We start from the raw sequence: 20,238 nt of genomic DNA on the forward strand, positions 1-20,238 counted from the left end.
TGGGCCTTGGTGACTGAGTGATTGACAGACTTCCTGAGGATGGGATGGGTCAAGACAGGGGATTGTGGGATGTCAGAGAACCACAATGGGGTCACAGCCCTGGTGCCAGATTCACCACTAACTGGATTTTCATTGGAACTGAACCCACCCTGTCACCGACAGCCTTAACTCTGGCCTGGCCAGGAGCCATGGGGAGGCCAATGCCAACCAGATACACACACACACACACACACACAGACAGACAGACAGACAGGCAGGCAGACAGACAGACAGACCAATGCCTCTGGAAATAGTCAAATCATGTATAGTAACAATAGAAAAACCTACGTTTTCAACAGAAGTGACTCAACATATCGAGTGTCAATAAATCACGTTGTGAATACTGATTACCTCATTGACGCTGACCTCATACTCTAGCTATTATACGCTATCCGTTATCAATTGTTTATATGCTCTAATCCGGAGCCAAGCCAGATACCCGCCCAAACCGCATCATCATCGGGCAAGCCTGCCTCTCTGGCTCGATCATTTCCAAACAACCCTCCCTCTTCCGCAAAAAAAACTAGAGGCTCGGATAAAAACCGAGAGAAGCAGAGCAGCGATCACACTTCATCGTCAACCCGCCCTGGACCCCCGAACCCAACTGTCACTAGAGGGATATTGAGGACTAGGAACATATCATACACAAGGACAAGGTAAGAATATCGATGTCAATACAACCACATTGCCTTCTGTTTTCCAGATTTCAGTTGGTGTTTAGGCTTTTGTAGAAGTGATTGCATTAGACTACAACATTTTGCGGATTATTTATGTATAGCAAGCAGACTTCCTTCATCATGGAGTGGATTTAGTCCGCTAAATAACAGTTGATTTCTAATGGAATGCCAAAGGATTTCAGTAATAACGTTACTGTACTCAAATGGAATGTCAAATCAAATTTCAATGAACTTTTAACGTTTTTTCCCCCACGTTTATTTTAATCGAGTTTTTCCATGCTTTGCCTTTGTGCATATTTTTAATCTGAATGCATAGGTAGGCTAATTATAATTAAGTCATTATAGAAGTTTCTCATAGGTTGTTGTTTTGGATGCTTAGAAATGTTTTTATTTATCTTATCTATAGATGAGATTACATAGTTGAATCTATACTTTAGTGTTTCCCTTAATTTATTTATCAGGAATATGGACCAATTCAATTACATCTAGATTTGGTTTATAAACTACTGTATGTCCTATGGAGACCTGGGTTCCAATACGTATGTATTTGAGGTATTTAAAATACATTTTTTTATGTGTATTTGAGTATTTTAAAATAAACAGTCCAAAACAAATACTTTTATTTGAGTATTTGAATGGTTATTTGTAAAGAAAGTATTTTCAAATAAAATGTTCAAATACCTTTGTTAAATGCATGGGAATGTAATTTAGTCAGTGTATTTGAGTATTTTCAAATACTTTCCAGGGGTATTTCCAAATACATTTGGATATATTCAACTACTTGTCTTTTCAAGGAAAAAATATCTGAATACTTCATTCGAAATCTATGTAAAAGTAATTGAGATATTTGAAATAGTATTTGAACCCAGGTCTGGTCCTATGGGAATTTGGATCAGTTAAGGGTGTAAATGGCAAGCGGATATTTACACTCTTGGTTCCTATTGTGTAGGCCAGTTTTGCTCCATTACTTACACAGTATATAGCTCTCATGTATTTCAGGTCTATGCCATTCTTGTCACCTGATGGGGGATGTCTCCGCACCTTGGCACATGTGGGCTATGTTGGGAGTGACAGAGTTAGTCAGTCAAAAGGAATTCACCTATTAGTGCTTTCTCACTGCTCAAAACAACTACTGCTGACCATTCCCTGCCACATCTCTCTCTCCCACATTCCTCTCCCCTTCCATCACAAATCTTTCACACCCAAACTCATCTCTCTTTCTCCATCCCTCCACCTCTCTCTCTCCATTCATCTCTCTTTATCCCTTTCTCCACTTGATACTCTTGTATTCTTTCACTAATGTCGTCATTCTCGCTCCATCCCTCCACCTCTCTCGCCATCCCTCCACCTCTCTCTCCATTCTTCGCTCTCTATCCCTCTCTCTCAACCTAATACTCCCCTCACATTCTGTTTCATACCGTCATCTCTCTCCCACCTTTCTCTCCAGTGTTCATCTCACTATCCCGCTCTCATTTCATCATCCATCAGCTCTCTCAGTAATCAACAGTTCTAAAATGAGGTCATTCTTAAATTTCTTGTTGCAAATAGTTGTAACAAGTGAAGCAGTGTTATTTCAGATAACAGGACGGAGATTACACCGAGAAAATGTTTATTGGAATGTGGTTCCCTGGAGGTAGCTGTGTGTGTGTGTGTGTGTGTGTGTGTGTGTGTGTGTGTGTGTACAGTTGAAGTCGGAAGTTTACATACACCTTAGCCAAATACATTTAAACTCAGTTTTTCACAATTCCTGACATTTAATCCTAGTAAAAATTCCCCGTCTTGGGTCAGTTAGGATCACCGCTTTATTTTAAGAATGTGAAATGTCAGAATAATAGTAGAGAGAATGATTTATTTCAGCTTTTATTTCTTTCTTCACATTCCCAGTGGGTCAGAAGTTTACATACACTCAATTAGTATTTGGTAGCATTGCCTTTAAATTGTTTAACTTGGGTCAAATATTTTGGGTAGCCTTCCACAAGCTTCCCACAATAAGTTGGGTGAATTTTGGCCCATTCCTCCTGACACAGCTGGTGTAATTGAGTCAGGTTTGTAGGCCTCCTTGCTCACACACGCTTTTTCAGTTCTGCCAACAAATTTCCTATAGGATTGGGGTCAGGGCTTTGTGATGGCCACTCCAATACCTTGACTTTGTTGTCCTTAAGCCATTTTGCCACAACTTTGGAAGTATGCTTGGGGTCATTGTCCATTTGGAAGACCCATTTGCGACCAAGCTTTAACTTCCTGACTGATGTCTTGAGATATTGCTTCAATATATCCACATACTTTTCCTACCTCATGATGCCATCTATTTTGTGAAGTGCACCAGTCCCTCCTGCAGGAAAGCACCCCCCGTGCTTCACAGTTGGGATGGTGTTCTTCGGCTTGCAAGCATTCCCCTTTTTCCTCCAAACATAACGATGGTCATTATGGCCAAACAGTTCTATTTTTGTTTCATCAGACCAGAGGACATTTCTCCAAAAGTACGATCTTTGTCCCCATGTGCGGTTGCAAACTATAGTCTGGCTTTTTTATGGCAGTTTTGAAGCAGTGGCTTCTTCCTTGCTGAGCGGCTTTTCAGGTTATGTTGATACAAGACTTGTTTTACTGTGGATATAGATACTTTTGTACCTGTTTCCTCCAGCATCAACACAAGGTCCTTTGTTCTGGGATGAATTTGCACTTTTGGTAACAAAGTAAGTTCATTTCTAGGAGACAGAACATGTCTCCTTCCTGAGAGGTATGATGGCAGCATGTTCCCATGGTGTTTATACTTGCATACTATTGTTTGTCCGGAAGAACTTGATACTTTCAGACATTTGGAAATTGCTCCCAAGGATGAACCAGACTTGTGGAGGTCTACAATTTTATTTCTGAGGTCTTGGCTGATTTTCCCATGATGTCAAGCAAAGAGGCACAGAGTTTGAAGGTAAGCCTTGAAATACATCCACAGGTACACCTCTAATTGAGTCAAATGATGTCAATTAGAAGCTTCTAAAGCCACGACATCATTTTCTGTAATTTTCCAAGCCGTTTAAAGGCACTGTCAACTTAGTGTTTGTAAACTTCTGACCCACTGGAATTGTGATAAAGTGACTTATAAGTGAAATAATCTGTCTGTAATTGTTGGAAAAATTACTTGTGTCATGCACAAAGTATATGTCCTAACCACCTTGCCAAAACTATAGTTTGTTAGCAAGAAATGTGTGGAGTGATTGAAAAACAAGTTTTAATGACTCCAACCTAAGCGTATGTAAACTTCCGACTTTAACTGTATGTGTGCGTGTGTTGGTTCCACCTCGTGCCTGACTAGCCCTGTATATAATTGTAGGCTTTAAGCAGCTCTCTTAACTTGGGATTTCCTCTGGACAGCATCTCTCAGTACTACAGCACACTCTTAGTGTCCTCGGATACACTGTGAATGAACGAGACAAACATGAGGTGGCTCACATGCACCACCATCAGGACAGGGTCCCTTCCAGGAACCGGCTGACGATTAAGGGGCTACATAGTAGTCCAAACTCAGCTATGTTGCTTAGTAACAAGTTGATCCCAGATCATTGCTTACGGATCAGTGCATTTAGTGCATTCTTTGCTCTGAATGAGTATCGTAGTCTGTTAGTGAGTATTGTAGTGGGTTGTGTCACCAGGCATTGTGTGGCGGTGCTCTGTCTCAGTGCACTCAGTGCTCTGTCTGATTCACAGGTCATGAGTGACTGGCCTTCTGTGGTCACTGGTCGGCCAGTCTGTCTGGTCATAGAGTGATACGTTTAGTGGGTTTCATTTGTTAGACAGTGGGTGCTCTATTTGATATGTCTAATTTTAAAATGTGATCTGATGGCTCTTTATGTATAATCTCTCTATCTATCCATCCATTGGTCCATCCTTCTTCCCTATTACCTCTACCCTTTCTCTCCGCAGTCTACGGTTGATGATTCAACTATTCTCTCCATACAGCTAGCTGCGGTCGACTCATTCACTACCCTGCTGACTTCAGGGGGTTGCTTTCCCCTCTTTCTCCTCTTTGTATTCTGTTACTTTGTCACTTTTCCCTCTTTCTCTCTAACCCTTTTTCTCTTATGTCGCTCCTTTCTCTTTCGCCTGAATCTCTACTTTTTCTTCTCATCTTTCTTCTCTCCCTCTTCTCCCCCTTCCCTCTCTCTAAACCGGAATGGTTTTCTGTGGCTACGTTCACCGTCTCTCTGATGAACGGAGCAGGTGTTATGCCGTAGATGCATCCCAAATTGTACCCTATTTCCTATTTAGTGCACTACTTTTGTCCAGAGCCCTTGTAGTGCACTAAATAGAGAATAGGGTGCCATTTGTCACACAGACCATGTGTAGAGTGGGCATGAAAGACCACAATGGCCCTCTGTAGTAGACCCCCACACCAGACCCCCTTTAGAGGGGTTTAGATAAAGACCCCGGTATAGCAGGCATGGCTCCAGCCAAGTAGCTTACCATACCTAAGTAACACATAGTGTCATCACAGTGTTAGGTCAGTGGTCATAGGCAGACATCAGATTTCATGACATGTGCTATATCATTATTATGACACAGTTAATAACTTAGTATAGTCCTTATGATAGTGTGGGCACAACATATCCAGTGTCTCGTCCCCAAAAAGTAATGACGAGACATTGTCGCGTGTGCACCCTCTCTGGCCTTTAGGTCACCAGGCTGCTCGTTATGGCGCACACCTGTCACTATCGTTACGTGCACCTGTGCGTCATCAGACTCACCTGGACTCCATCACCTCCTTGATTACCTGCCCTATATCTGTCACTCCCTTTGGTTCCTTCCCCAGGCGTTATTGTTTCTGTTCCTGTGTCATGTCTGTGCGTTGTTTGTGTTTTCTTGTTTTGTATTATGTTACGTTTATTTATTAAAACACTCACTCCCTGAACTTGCTTCCTGACTCTCAGCGCACACGTTACAGACATAGAAAATAAGACTATTGTAGAGTATTGGAAACAAACCTAGGAAGAGAAGGAAAGGAAGATAATTAGCTAGAACCAAACCACAGGTGCGTATCATTCTAGTTCACTCTGGTTCAATGTGATGCTAATCAGATCACTCCTATGGCTGCCTGGTTTCCCTCAGTGCAGAGTAAACTCTGTTATAACTGTGTTAAGGGTATGCCATCATGGCACATATATATGCACAGTCCCATACACCATAACATACACACATAGCTCCCTTATTAAGATTTATTGGTATGGGAAAATAATATTTTACCAACAGCAATGTCAGTATTATTGTATAACTGCACACTTTGAAGTTGTTTCCTATAGTTAGTTCTTATCCTCACTCTAGCTGCTGTAGATCAGTATTTCAAAACATCCTTATTCAGTTTGATGATCGTCCTGATTTTTGACTAGAGTACTGTGTACTGCTGTGCTGAGTTAAGTAAAACACCAACCTCTGACCCTAACACCTAAGCCTTACTTCCTTATATCCCTTGAGAGGTGAAATGGCCGCTGTCTGAGTCTCTATCTGCTGAAGCATTCCTGTGGTCACTGGTCAGCATGTCACCCATCCTTACTGTACAGGTCGGCTAGGTCACTCAGACTGACAGGGGGAGTAGGAGCTGTGCTCAGCACTTTGAGACAATTCTGTTAGCGTAATCAGAATCAGAATCACCATTATTCGCCAAGTCTGCTGCATGACTAAACACTGAAAGGAAATTAAGCTAAGGAGTTACCTGCATACTGATGTGGTTGTTGTGGGGGAGTTTGATTAGTTTGTGTGTCTGAATTATTAGCCTAGTGTTCTGGTTTGAGGCTGATGCTCTTGATGGTCTATAACTGACTAAACTCCAACAGCAGGCTTCAACAGTCTCTCATTCACATCAACACTCAGACTTGATCTACTAAGAGAGCAGAGGTTTCCTCTGGCCCTCATGGGTCTGAAGGGAATATACGGTCATAGATTTTTCTGTAGAAACCACTAACTAACTAGGTGGGACAGACAATTGCCTCCTAATCCGTGCTAGGAAATGAGTTAAACTCTCATCAACTAAAAGCGAGAGAAAAAACAAATGCCAATTGTTTCCCTTTTTATCTTGTATAATGCTGCCAACAAAATAGGGCTGTGCAACTATATATGTGTGTTTGTGTTTTAGTGTGGGTGCATGTGTGTGTGTTGGATCTTGTAAGAGCTGGTTTAGTAGAATCATTGCCAGGCCACAAACCTACACAGACACACCGCATTGTGGGATTATCAAACAGCAATTGATAATCCTGTGGTGTCTGAGGCAGCCTCGCTTTGTGACGTGTGTGTGTGTGTGTGTGTGTGTGTGTGTGTGTGTGTGTGTGTGTGTGTGTGTGTGTGTGTGTGTGTGTGTGTGTGTGTGTGTGTGTTATAGACACATGTTAATGATAGAAGAAGTCTGTTGCATGACTAAACGTGTGTGTGGGTCTGGACATGGGGACTACACTCTTAGAAAAAAGCAGAACATAAAATGGTTACTCGGCTGTCCCCATGAGAGAACCCTTTGAAGAACTATTTTTGGCTACAGGTAAAACCCTTTTGGTTCCATGTAAAACCCTTTCTACAGAGGGTTCTACATGGAACCCAAAAGAGGTCTACCTGGAACCAAAAAGGGTTATCCTATGGGGACAGCCAAATAACCTTTTTGGAACCCTTTTTGCTAAGAGTGTATGTGTGTGTGACAGATAAAGCATCAAAGTGAGTGACATGGGACACACAGGCTCAGTGTTAGCAGGAAACATATGGCCTGGTCTGACAGACTAGAGGGAGGGACGGTAGGAAACAGAGAACAGAACACAGCGGAACAGCTGCACCAAGGAAACCGGGATGGAAACTAAACCCAGCGAGGAAAAACTCATGCTCTGCCAGAGAGGCTCAGCTAGGGTATAGAAAAAACCGCCTGAATACACCTGGGGGTTTCCTCCAGCTGAGAAACACCTGGCTTGAAAGGGATATGTACCCTTCTCTCTGTGTGTGTGTGTGTGTGTGTGTGTGTGTGTGTGTGTGTGTGTGTGTGTGTGTGTGTGTGAGTTCCACAAGTACAGTCCTGCAGTCATCCCAGTGAAAGACTCAGGGAGTCTTTTTTCCAGGAACATCTTGTCTTTGTGTCTTGTGAGTTGATTAGCTTCACGTTCCTGAGCTGTGTGTGTGTGTTTGCCAGCGTAGCAGTTTGACCTCATTTATATCAAAACAACAGCGCTATTAGCCCAGTCAGACACATATGATGAGTCAGACAACCGCCAGCCGGCTGCGGTGTGTGTGTGTGTGCGTCTGAAGTTTATATGTTGGTCTTGGTCCCATCCAATGACCACAGTGCTGGAGTCTTCTTCAGTCTCTTTTCACTCTTTCCATCTTCCTTGAACTTTCTAGGTTTTTCACCTTTTGTCTTTCTCCTTTGTCTTCCCCCCTCTCTCTAAGGTTGAGTCATGGTTAGTCACAGTTGACAGAGAGGCAATGGTTCCTAACAGGGTTTTGCAGTGCATCTCCAATCTGACATGTATGTTTACAGAGAGAAGTAGATTCATTCACATTTTATTCCAATGTTTATTTTATTCCAATGACTGTGATATGTGGTTGTCTTACAATCCCTAGTTGAATGCACTTACTGTATGGCGCTCTGGATAAGAGCGTCTACGAAGTGACCTAAATGTAAAATTCCATTAGCAGACACTCTTATCCAGAGCAACCTACAGTGTTGCCAAATAGCACGATCATCACAACTCCGCCATCACCACACATAAAAAAAAAAACTAAGTTATAAATGTCAGTTTAAACTAAGTGTGTAGTGCAAAAAGGCTTTTTGGAGTCAGACTCTGTAAAGTTGCCGGTCATTTCCCCCCTCTTCTCCTCTCATCTCTCTGTGTTGTCGTGAGTCATTCTACCCGCCCTACATCTGCTCGTCTCTTTAGGAACCGCTTCCATACTGCCCTGGCTTGGAATGTTGGGAAAGGGCTTCAGCAATGATTTGTCAGCTCACACACTCATATACACGCATACACAGCTCTTTAGACTTCCCCTTGCGTGTCCGGCTGTGTTTAGGTTGTTTGACACTGTTCTTTGTTCCTTAGGATTAAGGGCTATGGTCTCTGTTAGACACTCATTCACTGGAAGGAGAGAGAAAGAGTGAAGAGGGTCTCTGTCCTGTTTATCCCAGAGGGAGCACAATCTTGTAAACACAGCGGACAATGGTTATGAGTAGGGAGGTGAGACGAGGACAGGGGGCAGGAGGTAGTGGCAGAAGTTCTGCAGAGGGACAAAGGAACATTTTCTTTATTTAAGCTTTATTTAACTAGGCAAGTCGGTTAAGAAAAAAAATCTTATTTACAATGACGGCCTACCAGGGAACAGTGGGTTAACTGCCTTGTTCAGGGGCAAAACAACATATTTTTACCTGGTCAGCTCTGGGATTCAAACCAGCAACCTTTCGGTTACTGGACCAATGCTCTAAACACTAGGCTACCTGCCACCCCATGTTATGTATCAAACTACAGGATACATTTTCTGTCATCAAAGTTCTTTCCAACGTAAACACAGACTCACTCTGTTGATTCTGATACTGTACATGCAGTTGGCATCAGTATGACTTCTGCACATGCACGCACGCACACACACACACACACACACACACACAAATGCTACTCCACGCCCACGGACCTTAGTTTCTTCTCCGTAATGAGTTTCGGATCTGAGTAACTCCCCCACCAAATGTGAAAACATTCGGGGCCGCCTGATTGGTCCAGAAACTGATGGGTTGGGCCAGAGTTGGACAATATGTCATTGGCTTTGATATTCTGATTGGTTAGAGACGATCCACTCGCTGATTACTTTGTTTTGTAAACGCCCCTCGTGCACCTCATCACCACAAACGACTTCAATAAAGTCCGTCTCAGACTTCAGTATGTAGTGTACGACAGAGCAGCGGAAGAGCCATCAGCAATGCCCTCCAATTCCCCAAAACATTACACCTTTCTCTTTCTTTTACTCAAAGGAAAGGAAAGGTCAGGGTCAGGGTTTGAGGAAGAGTCCATCCATCCTCTACACACATCAGAGTATTATAATGGTGACATCAAATCGAATCACATTTTATTGGTCGCATTCATATATTTAGCAGATGTTATTGTGGGTGTAGTGAAATGCTTGTGTTCCTAGCTCCAACAGTGCAGTAGTATCTAACAATTCACAACAATACACACTCATCTAAAAGTAAAAGAATGGAATTAAGAAATATATAAATATTAGATCGAGCAATGGTGGGAGTGGCATTGACTAGAATACAGTAGAATAGAATACAGTATATGCATATGAGATGAGTAAAGCAGAATGTAAAAATTATTTAAACATTATTAAAGTGACTAGTGTTCCATTATTAAAGAGGCCAGTGATTCCAAGTCTATGTACACAGGGCAGAAGCCTCTAAGGTGCAGGGTTACGTAACCGGGTGGAAGCCGGCTAGTTGGACCTATTGTTCACTAGGATATGTTTTGAACCCAATGACTTGACTTGTCCTGAAACAACCAAAATAGTCTCTTTCACATAGCTCAGTAAAACCTTTACTTATGTATGTTCCAGCAGAAAAGATCCAGACACAACCATGGCCAGAATATTGGGACTGCTGCTCTTCCTGTCAGCTCTCTGCTGCTCCCTAGCGGACAAAGTAGGTACCACACCCACTGCACTAACCACAGCTACAGAAAGATATAGAAGTTGTCCTTTGGTGCAGGTCTAAGATCAGCTTAACCTCTCAAAATGCGTCAGGTGGAAAATGCTAAATTGACCATAGATCTGCGTCTAGAGTTAACTTCATCACTACTGTTGCCATGCAGACAGTTAACTTCATCACTACTGTTGCCATGCAGACAGTTAACTTCATCACTACTGTTGCCATGCAGACAGTTAACTTCATCACTACTGTTGCCATGCAGACAGTTAACTACATCACTACTGTTGCCATGCAGACAGTTAACTACATCACTACTGTTGCCATGCAGACAGTTAACTTCATCACTACTGTTGCCATGCAGACAGTTAACTTCATCACTACTGTTGCCATGCAGACAGTTAACTTCATCACTACTGTTGCCATGCAGACAGTTAACTTCATCACTACTGTTGCCATGCAGACAGTTAACTTCATCACTACTGTTGCCATGCAGACAGTTAACTTCATCACTACTGTTGCCATGCAGACAGTTAACTACATCACTACTGTTGCCATGCAGACAGTTAACTACATCACTACTGTTGCCATGCAGACAGTTAACTTCATCACTACTGTTGCCATGCAGACAGTTAACTTCATCACTACTGTTGCCATGCAGACAGTTAACTTCATCACTACTGTTGCCATGCAGACAGTTAACTTCATCACTACTGTTGCCATGCAGACAGTTAACTTCATCACTACTGTTGCCATGCAGACAGTTAACTTCATCACTACTGTTGCCATGCAGACAGTTAACTACATCACTACTGTTGCCATGCAGACAGTTAACTACATCACTACTGTTGCCATGCAGACAGTTAACTACATCACTACTGTTGCCATGCAGACACTACTGTTTGTTGGTACTGTGGAGCTTTGAAATCACTTCTTACCTCTCCCATGGCAGATTGAGCTCCGTCGCGCGAAGAGAGGAACACGCTACTATAGAGGTGAGCTTGGATCGCCCGCTCTACCCTCTACAACTGGGTCAATCTACCCTCACCCTCTGACACCCCAAGTCTGTCCCTCTCGCCACACTTATCATGTGTTAGCTACAATCAATCATTTGTTTGTGTGTCACTTACACCTTGTCTTTGAATCTTACTGTCTTTCTTGTAGTAAATTACTCATGTTTGTCTCTCTCTGTGTGTATGTCTGTCTCTCTGTCTTTGTGTCTTTGTGTGTGTGTGTGTGTGTGTGTGGGAGTGTGTGTGTGTGTGTGTGTGTGTGTCCCTTTACCTGTGTGGGTGTGTATGTCTCTGTGTGTGTCTGTGTGTCTGTCTGCCTGTCTGTCTATCTGTGTGTCTGTGCCTGTGTATGTGTGTGTGTGTGTCTCAGCGCGTTGTGTGGATGGCCAGTCAGCTGCGGTGCGTGGTTATGGGGACACATGGATGAGATGGAGGGGCCAGCGTGTGGAGTACTGCCGCTGTGCATCACAAGGACGAGAGCGCTGTCACTACGTGCCCGTCATCAGTGAGTGGAAACACAGACACACTTACACAGATATAGATGCAGACCAACACACACACGCTCACAAACCCCCACACCGTCTAGGCCGGCTGTTACTACACTGTTCAGCCTGTAATTTCTGCCTGTGTATGTGTCTTGTTCTCTTTTCCAGTCTTCCTTTTCCACTGTTTGTCTTTGTTGGATCAACAGTAGTCCCATCCCCCTCCCTCTGTCTGTCTGCCCCCATCTCGCCACTCTCTATTTACAGTACCTCTCTCTTCTGTTTCCTTACTTCCTCCACAATGGAGAGTGGTTGGTGTCGTGGAGAGAGAGGGTGCGGTCTAGGATGGAGAGTCATTAGAACACTCACCCATTGTGACTTTCACCATGTTTTAACACTCTTGGCACAAACCCTCCCGTAAACACATCCCTTCATCCCGACTGCACAACGCTGTGAGGCATGACCACCCTCTCTGATGACAGACAAATCACTTCCATATTCCCCCGCCTGTGTGTGGTTGTGCGCTGTCAACAGAGAAATTGGAGGTTGAAGCTGTTCTGACAAAGGGAAATGATGAGCATTTGTGACGCAAAAGAGGCTATGACATTTGTTATAAGCGGTGGGCACATCGTCTGCGCTGCAGCAAATCATTGTTGTTCGCGAAAGAGAAGAGGTGTATAAAATAAAATCCGACATGCCTGACCATCCCTCTCTACATCCCCCCCCCCCCCCCGCGCCCCTGTAGCCTGCTATCAGTCAAGGTGCTACAACGGGGGAACCTGTAAGGAGGCGGTCTACTCCTCTGACTTCCTGTGCCAGTGTCCACCAGGCTTCACAGGAGCCCAGTGTGAGATCAGTAAGTAGAACACGTTCCGAGATCACACCTACAATACACTGTCAATAAATACTTCTCCTCTGGACCCATATGCTACTGAATAACAAGGACAAGGGGATATGACCAGTTTCCATTCTATCCCCTAGTCCCTAGTCCTTATATAGATTCATTTAGCACTATATAGCACCGCTATAAGTGGAATAACACAACCTTAGCGCCGGGCTAATTTGGCTGTGCCCTGCTGCACTGCTATCAAGTCTTATCTAGTACTATCTAGTAGTAATCTTGGTTACCATCATCATTAGACCAGTAGACACGCAGGAAATGGTAGAATGCAATCCTGCTACAATGACTCATAGCTGTTATGGAGTTGTGGTCTGTGGGCCAGCCGGGAGAAAATCTGAAACTCCATGGAACCCAGTGGTTTGCTGACATAAATCAGTTTGTTTTTATTCCGTTTGGAAGCTGTTGTAGACACCCTACCCACTCAACCTTCAACATGTAAATTCCAAATAACATGTTGACTTTTTAATGAGTGCGTTCACAGCCAAATGAGTGAGCCCAGAGTCATATCATGTGACATCATTCACCAATGGTCATTTGTTGAAACCACAGCGGCCAAACTCTCCACATATGACTCTGAGTGAGCCTAGCCAGATCCGTATACTCTCTGAATGAGTTTAATCAATACTCATGCGTGTGTCATTTCATGGATACCATAAGATCAGGGAGCCAAAACACAGAAGAGATGTGTGAGTGAGTCCTTAGTCATGTAACCATGATGCAGGACGACAGGAGGATGACAGACACACAGAGAGACTATCAGGTCAACATGGTTGTTAGGATGTGGTTCCTCATAGATACCAATGACGGTGTCCAAAATGCCACCCTATCCCCGAGGTAGTGCTCTACTTTGGACCACAATCCTTAGTGCCCTGGTCAAAAGTTGTGCGCTATAAAGGAAATGGGGTGCCATTTGGGACATAACCTATGTGTTTGGATGGCTGGATTGTACAGGCTAATTTCTCTCTCTCTCTCTCCACAGACACCAATGAGAAGTGCATGGTGGGCCAGGGTAAAGGGTACCGTGGTACGTGGAGTATCAGTCGGATCGGCTCAGAGTGTATCAACTGGAACTCTACCACCCTCAGAGGGAAGAAGTTCACCGCCAAGAAACCAGAGGCTAACAGCCTGGGGCTGGGCAACCACAACTTCTGCAGGTACACACACACGCACACACACACGCACGTGTACACACGCGCACACACGCATGCACGCACGCACACACACACAACAATCAAGCCTTCTAGATCAATTTTCCCCTCCCCTGTTCTCTCTCTCTCAGAAATCCAGACAATGATACTAAGCCATGGTGTTATGTCTACAAGGGAAACCAAATAGTCTGGGAGTTCTGTACTCTCTCCAGCTGCCCAGCAGGTAATAACATGATTAACTATGATACCATTATAGTGTACCGGTATTTGGTTACATTGTTGCCTTGCCAAACTATGACAAGAGGCTAAATCAAAAACAGATTGGCACCCAGTTTTCTTTACTGACTAACGTTATTTGGTCCACAGAGTAAATTAAATCTGAGGTCATCTGCGCCTCACCCTGTGTGTTTTTCCAGACCAGAGGCCAGTGGAGTGTGTGCAGGCCTCGGGGCAGACGTACAGGGGGACGAAGGCCGTCACTAAGAGGGGCTCCAGCTGTCTTCCCTGGGACTCACCCCTCATCACCCGCAAGTTCTACAACGCATGGAGGTCTGACGCCAGACAGCTGGGGCTGGGGAGTCACAACTTCTGCAGGTAGGATCAGAAACGTACACAAACTCTCTCTCTCACGCACATATAAACCACAGGAGGTTGGTGGCACCTTAATTGGGGAGGACGGGCTCATGGTAATGGCTGGAGCGGAATGAGTGGATTGGTCTGAAATAGATCAAACACATGGTTTCCATTTGCTCCGTATTATGAGCCGTCCTCCCCTCAGCAGCCTCCACTGATATGCACACACACACACACACACACACACACACACACACACACACACACACACACACACACACACACACACACACACACACACACACACACACACACACACACACACTTATACACTCTCTTTTGGCTCACTTACAGGAACCCAGACGGGGATCTCGGCCCCTGGTGTCACGTCTACAAGAACATGAAGCTGACCTGGGAACTCTGCGATATCACCAAATGCAGTGAGTACCCCTTTACCCTGTTACCATGACTACATTCCAATAATATCGGCCGCAATACGCATCATCGTCCTCTCATGTGCCGGTCAAATGGCCACTGTCTCTTCTGCCAAGTATTTCCATCATCGTCATTACCTACAGTAGCTTACTGTAATGCACATGATAACTAAGAAGACGAGTCAATGTCTGTCAGGATTGTAGTGAGTGAAATGTGTAGGAGGTTCAATTAAGTACACTTGCAACTGTAGTCACACTGTATGAGTACTTGATATTTAATGTCATACTGAACAGTATCTGTTGTTTGTTTTTTAGCGAGGAGACCAACCACCATTACTACTCTAGGCCCCAGGGCTCCCACCAGCAACAACAACAACAGAGGTAGGACAGCCACAAAATAACACATCCAATTCACCTCTACACAGCGTTTCTCCTCCTCCACACCTCCTGCTCTCCTTCGATTCCTCATCCACACCTCCCACTCTCCTGGGCTCCTCAGCTCTCCTTCCCATGAATGTTGAGGTTTTTCTATCTACAAACAGAAAACAAAATCTAATACAAAGGCCGTCCCCCGCGGGTAGGTACCTGTGGCCAGCGTGCTGACAACAATCTCCCCTCCTTCCGTATCCTGGGAGGAGCCCGGAAGAGTGACATCACAGAGCAGCCATGGCAGGCAGCCATAAACGTGTACCGGCCCAGAAACAAAGCACACTTCTTCCAGTGTGGAGGGGTCCTTATAGACTCCTGCTGGGTCCTCTCTGCTGCACACTGCTTCGACGACGGGTAGGTCTAGTACACACACTCATGCACGCATTCACACACATACACACGCATCCACGCACGCAGTGCACACCCACACACATGGGTGTAACTCAGTGATCTGCTGTCTCCGTCAGGTTTAAACCAGAGCGGCTGCAGGTGGTTCTAGGCAGGACGTTTCGTAAGAACTCCTCCGGCAGTGAGCAGATCTTTGAGGTGGAGAAGTACTGGAGTCACGAGAAGTACAACAAGACAACCTTTGACAACGACATTGGTGAGCCAATGCAATGTTAAAGGCCCAGTGCAGTCAAAATTCAGTTTTCCTGTGTTTTGTATCATATTGTACATAAGCTGATGAAAATAATGTATCAGTGTCATTTCCTGTTAGTTGCTGGTTGAAAATACAATTTATATAGGACCTCCTAATCAGCCTGTTTGCATGGGCTGGAGTTTTGCCTTGCCTGGTGACAACACCAGGCGGAAAATTGGTTAATAGACCGATAACAAAGAGAGTTCCAAACCTCTCTGCCAATAACAGCTAGTTTTCAGTTTTCCCCTCCCCACTCAGACCACTCCCAGACAGTCCTAGCTAAATTCTCGCATGAGAAATAGTTTTTTACTAAAAAGTCAATTTTAATAGAAAACTATTACGATAAGGTAATTAATTGTCACCCAGAAATTATTTGAAATGAAAATGTCTGCATTTGGGCCTTTAAGCACTGACACGTCAAGCCTTAATAATAACCATGACTAATGGTTATGACATGGCTATGACATGATTATGTAGCATATATGTAGCACATAGTATAGGGCAATTTACTCATTCTCTCCCGGTCCTCCTCCTCCTCGGTGCCCTCTCCTCATCTTCTTCCTCCCTCAGTCTTGATGAAGTTGAAGAGTGATATTGGCCTGTGTGCTGTGAACGCGCCTGAGGTCCTACCCGCCTGTCTGCCTGACCCAGGCCTGGTACTGCCCGACTGGACCGAGTGTGAGATCTCTGGCTACGGCAAGGAGAAAGAGTGTAAGACCGACATCATCCTTTCTTGGAATTCTTAATCTCTTTTTTAAAACTGGTTCTATGGTTTATTTTCTGTAGCCTAAATCACACAGAATCATTTTTAAATACCTAAGGCAGTGTTTCTTAATCCTGGTCATAGGTACCCAAAAGGGGGGACATTTGTATTTGCCCTAGCATTACACTCCTGATTCCACTAATCAAAAGGTTGATGATGAGTTGATAAGAGGAATCAGGTGTGTAGTGCTAGCTAGGGCAAAACTAAACCTTTACAGGATTAAGAAACACTGACCTAAGGGAATACATGCATACATTTAATACAGTATCTTCTGACGATAACCCTTGCCATCTTTTTTTAATGTAGTCTAGAGATGTAACAATGTTCTATAGTCTATAGGTGCATTGAGGAATGAATCTAATAACCTCCCTCTCCCCATAGTTGATGCGATATACTCTGAGCGGGTGAAGAGGGGTCACGTGAGGTTGTGGCCTCAGGACCGCTGTGTCCCTCATGTCTTATCTGAACGTGTGGTCACCTCCAACATGCTGTGTGCCGGGGACACCCGGGGTCTGGACGATGCCTGCAAGGTGAGGAGGGCTCTTTTTCTTCCTTCTCCTAAAACTCTCTGTCTGCATCCCAAATGGTGCCCTATTCCTTATATAGTGCATGTGTCCATAGTAGTGCACTATATACGTATGTAGGAAATAGGGTGCCATTTGGCACGTAGTATGCAGCCCTAAGCCCCAAACACTCTCTGCAAAACTCAGCACTTAAATAGCTAGTTAGCTGGTACGGTTGAAACAAGTATGTGTCATGTTGGATGTTAGTACTACTGCAAATCTTTATCAAATGGAACTGTATGCCTACTGCTGAACCATGACTGAACCACAACTGACCCATGTCCCTCGTCGCCTCCGCTCCTCTGCAGGGGGACTCTGGTGGTCCTCTTGTCTGTCCCAAGGATGGGAGGATGACTCTGATGGGGCTGATCAGCTGGGGAGATGGCTGTGGGAAGAAAGACAAGCCTGGGGTGTACACACGTGTTACACAATACACTGACTGGATCAGCAGCAAGAAACAGGAAACTAGCCAGTAAACAAACACACAAACACATGCACATACACACACCTGGAGAGAACTTGTGAGAGAATTCATCTGACTCCATCATCAGAGAATTCATCAGACTCCTGTCCATCAATCGCAATGAATGCCTTAACCAAGGAACAGACAACCACTTAACGCACGACAGGAACTGCCAGTACTCCAGTACATTCTGTGTAAGCATTGTTTAACTCTTGTGCTTAGAGGTAGGATGCAGTAAGGTCAGAAAAAACTAAGAAAACTATGTCTCCAAAGTGAATAGACTGTTAATCAGTCCAGCTCAGTGCCTTCCAGCTGATTCCTGTTCTACCCAGAGCTATATATCTCCATATGCAGCTCACAGAATGTTGGACATTTACTTTGCACACAAGGTTCCATAGGAATGTAAATAGCCACTCCAATTAACATTTTTCAGTTCATTTAGAGGGAATTTTACATTGGTGGCTTGCTGTCTGAATGTTGCCATGTTACATCAGTGCATATGTTACCCAATCCCACTATAACATTAACCACAAGACAATCTGCTGGATCAGAGTCAATGTAAGACAGCGGCTGCATTCCAAACTGATCCTTGAACTGCATGAACAAAGGGGTTGAGTTGTCAAATTGGAATAAAGCCAGAGCCTGAACACAGCCACCATTATCTGTCTCCATTCCATAAGCGTTGGGTTGAGCCCAGCGATCAGCATGTACAGTATTTTAATGTTGGTTTTATGTTGAAAAGGACTGGGAGGTGTTTGCAATGACTGGGTGTATGTACTGTATATAACATAAGCTCTTTGCTTGCAAAGCACTTGGACTCCACTTCCCTCCCATAGTATAGTATTTGGTTATGTTTGAGTGGGTGTTCATATTATGTAGTATCTCATAAACATACACTCTCTCAAGGACAGTAATGTTTTACTTGTGTGTATTAAGTTAATATTTATGTCTATTAATATTACACTTTTTTTCCTACTGTAATAGTTTATGTTTTTTTAGTAGTTCAATGTGTTGTGTTTTGGAATTGCTGTTTATGTTGATCATTTATTTCTGGGGCTATCATAAGAATGACATAAACCTGTCTCTTTAAATAAAAAAAACATTTAAGTGAAGTTGATGGTTGATCTCTTCAATTTCTGTTGTTGTTACTGGGGTAAGCTGTGCCATAGACTGGAGGAAGCCTAGAGGAAGCCTAGAGGAAGCCTCAAGGAAGCCTAGAGGAAGCCTAGAGGCCTAGACACATAACAGCACATACACACAGAAGTCATTTTAATGAATGTATCATCATGCCAGCACACACTGATTCCTTCCAAATCACTCATTGTTGAATTTACGATTTCCAACTTGTTGTGTAATGTTTATGTCCAATGGCCGATGAGCACCGATACGTTTTATGTATAATTTTTCTTCATTATTTCTCTTGATGATGGTGCCGGATGGGATGGCTACCGTCTTATCAGCTCTCAACCAACCATACTATTTTGTTAGTTTTTTCGCTTGGTTCGTAACTTGTTTTGTGCATAATGTTGCTGCTGCCATCTCTTATGACCGAAAAGAGCTTCTGGACATCAGAACAGCGATTACTCACCTCAAATTGGACAAATACTTTTTCTTCAATGAGTCGGATTGGAAGGATATACTTCAATCACCCGAACAGACCCTCATCCCCGTCATTCGCTGGAGAAGGAAACTGAGATGTTGTGGAAAAAGATCAGGGTGCCTTGTGAGGATTAGGCAACGATTGGCTAAATTGCCTTTCCCTTCCGTCCTGCTAGCTAACGTTCAATCGCTGGAAAATAAATGGGATGAACTGAAAGCACATATATCCTACCAACGGGACATTAAAAACTGTAATGTCTCATGTTTCACCGAGTTGTGGCTGAACGACGACATTAAGAACATACAGCTGGTGGGTTATACACTCTATCAGCAGGATAGAACAGCAGCCTCTGGTAAAGACTCGGAGCAGGGGCCTATGCATATATGTAAATAATAGCTGGTGCACAATATCTAAGGAAGTCTCAAGGTTTTACTCACCTGAGGTAGAGTATCTCATGATAAGCTGTAGACCACACTATCTACCGAGAGAGTTTTCATCTGCATTTTTCGTAGCTGTCTTACATACCACCACAGGCCGATGCTGGCACTCCTAGAGGCCGGGGACTTTAATGCAGGGAAACTTAAATCAGTTTTACCTAATTTCTATCAGCATGTTAAATGTGCAACCAGAGGGGAAAAAAAATCAAGACCACCTTTACTCCACACACAGAGACGTGTACAAAGCTCTCCCTCGCCCTCCATTTGACAAATCTGACCATAATTCTATCCTTCTGATTCCTGCTTACTGGCGCTTCCTGCTTTTATTTTTGCTTGTGAATTGGTCTATAAAAAAGTGGTCAGTTGAAGCAGATACTAATCTACAGGATAGTTTTGCTAGCACAGATTGGATTATGTTCCGGGATTCTTC

General features: G+C 43.9%; 1 protein-coding gene across 3 annotated transcripts; it reads left to right on the forward strand.

Moving 5' to 3' along the window:
- Window positions 1–578: 578 nt before the first annotated feature.
- LOC139411033 (tissue-type plasminogen activator-like) lies at window positions 579–18,883 on the forward strand. 3 transcript variants are annotated; one of them, XM_071156823.1, is made up of 15 exons: window positions 579–695; window positions 10,278–10,359; window positions 11,315–11,357; window positions 11,746–11,880; window positions 12,603–12,713; window positions 13,738–13,912; window positions 14,038–14,129; window positions 14,323–14,500; window positions 14,834–14,919; window positions 15,229–15,294; window positions 15,495–15,696; window positions 15,810–15,946; window positions 16,553–16,693; window positions 17,127–17,275; window positions 17,617–18,883. In XM_071156823.1, the coding sequence occupies exons 2-15, from the start codon at window positions 10,297–10,299 to the stop codon at window positions 17,782–17,784; spliced, it is 1,746 nt and encodes a 581-aa protein (XP_071012924.1). In that variant the 5' UTR covers window positions 579–695; window positions 10,278–10,296; the 3' UTR covers window positions 17,785–18,883. The 3 variants fall into 3 exon arrangements, with proteins under 3 accessions (XP_071012924.1, XP_071012923.1, XP_071012925.1); XM_071156822.1 differs by having other exon boundaries at window positions 594–695; window positions 10,275–10,359; XM_071156824.1 differs by lacking the exon at window positions 11,746–11,880 and having other exon boundaries at window positions 610–695; window positions 10,275–10,359.
- The last annotated feature ends 1,355 nt before the right edge of the window (window positions 18,884–20,238 follow it).

The sequence above is a fragment of the Oncorhynchus clarkii genome, chromosome 6 (assembly GCF_045791955.1).
Source record: "Oncorhynchus clarkii lewisi isolate Uvic-CL-2024 chromosome 6, UVic_Ocla_1.0, whole genome shotgun sequence".
Taxonomy (NCBI): Eukaryota; Metazoa; Chordata; class Actinopteri; order Salmoniformes; family Salmonidae; genus Oncorhynchus; species Oncorhynchus clarkii.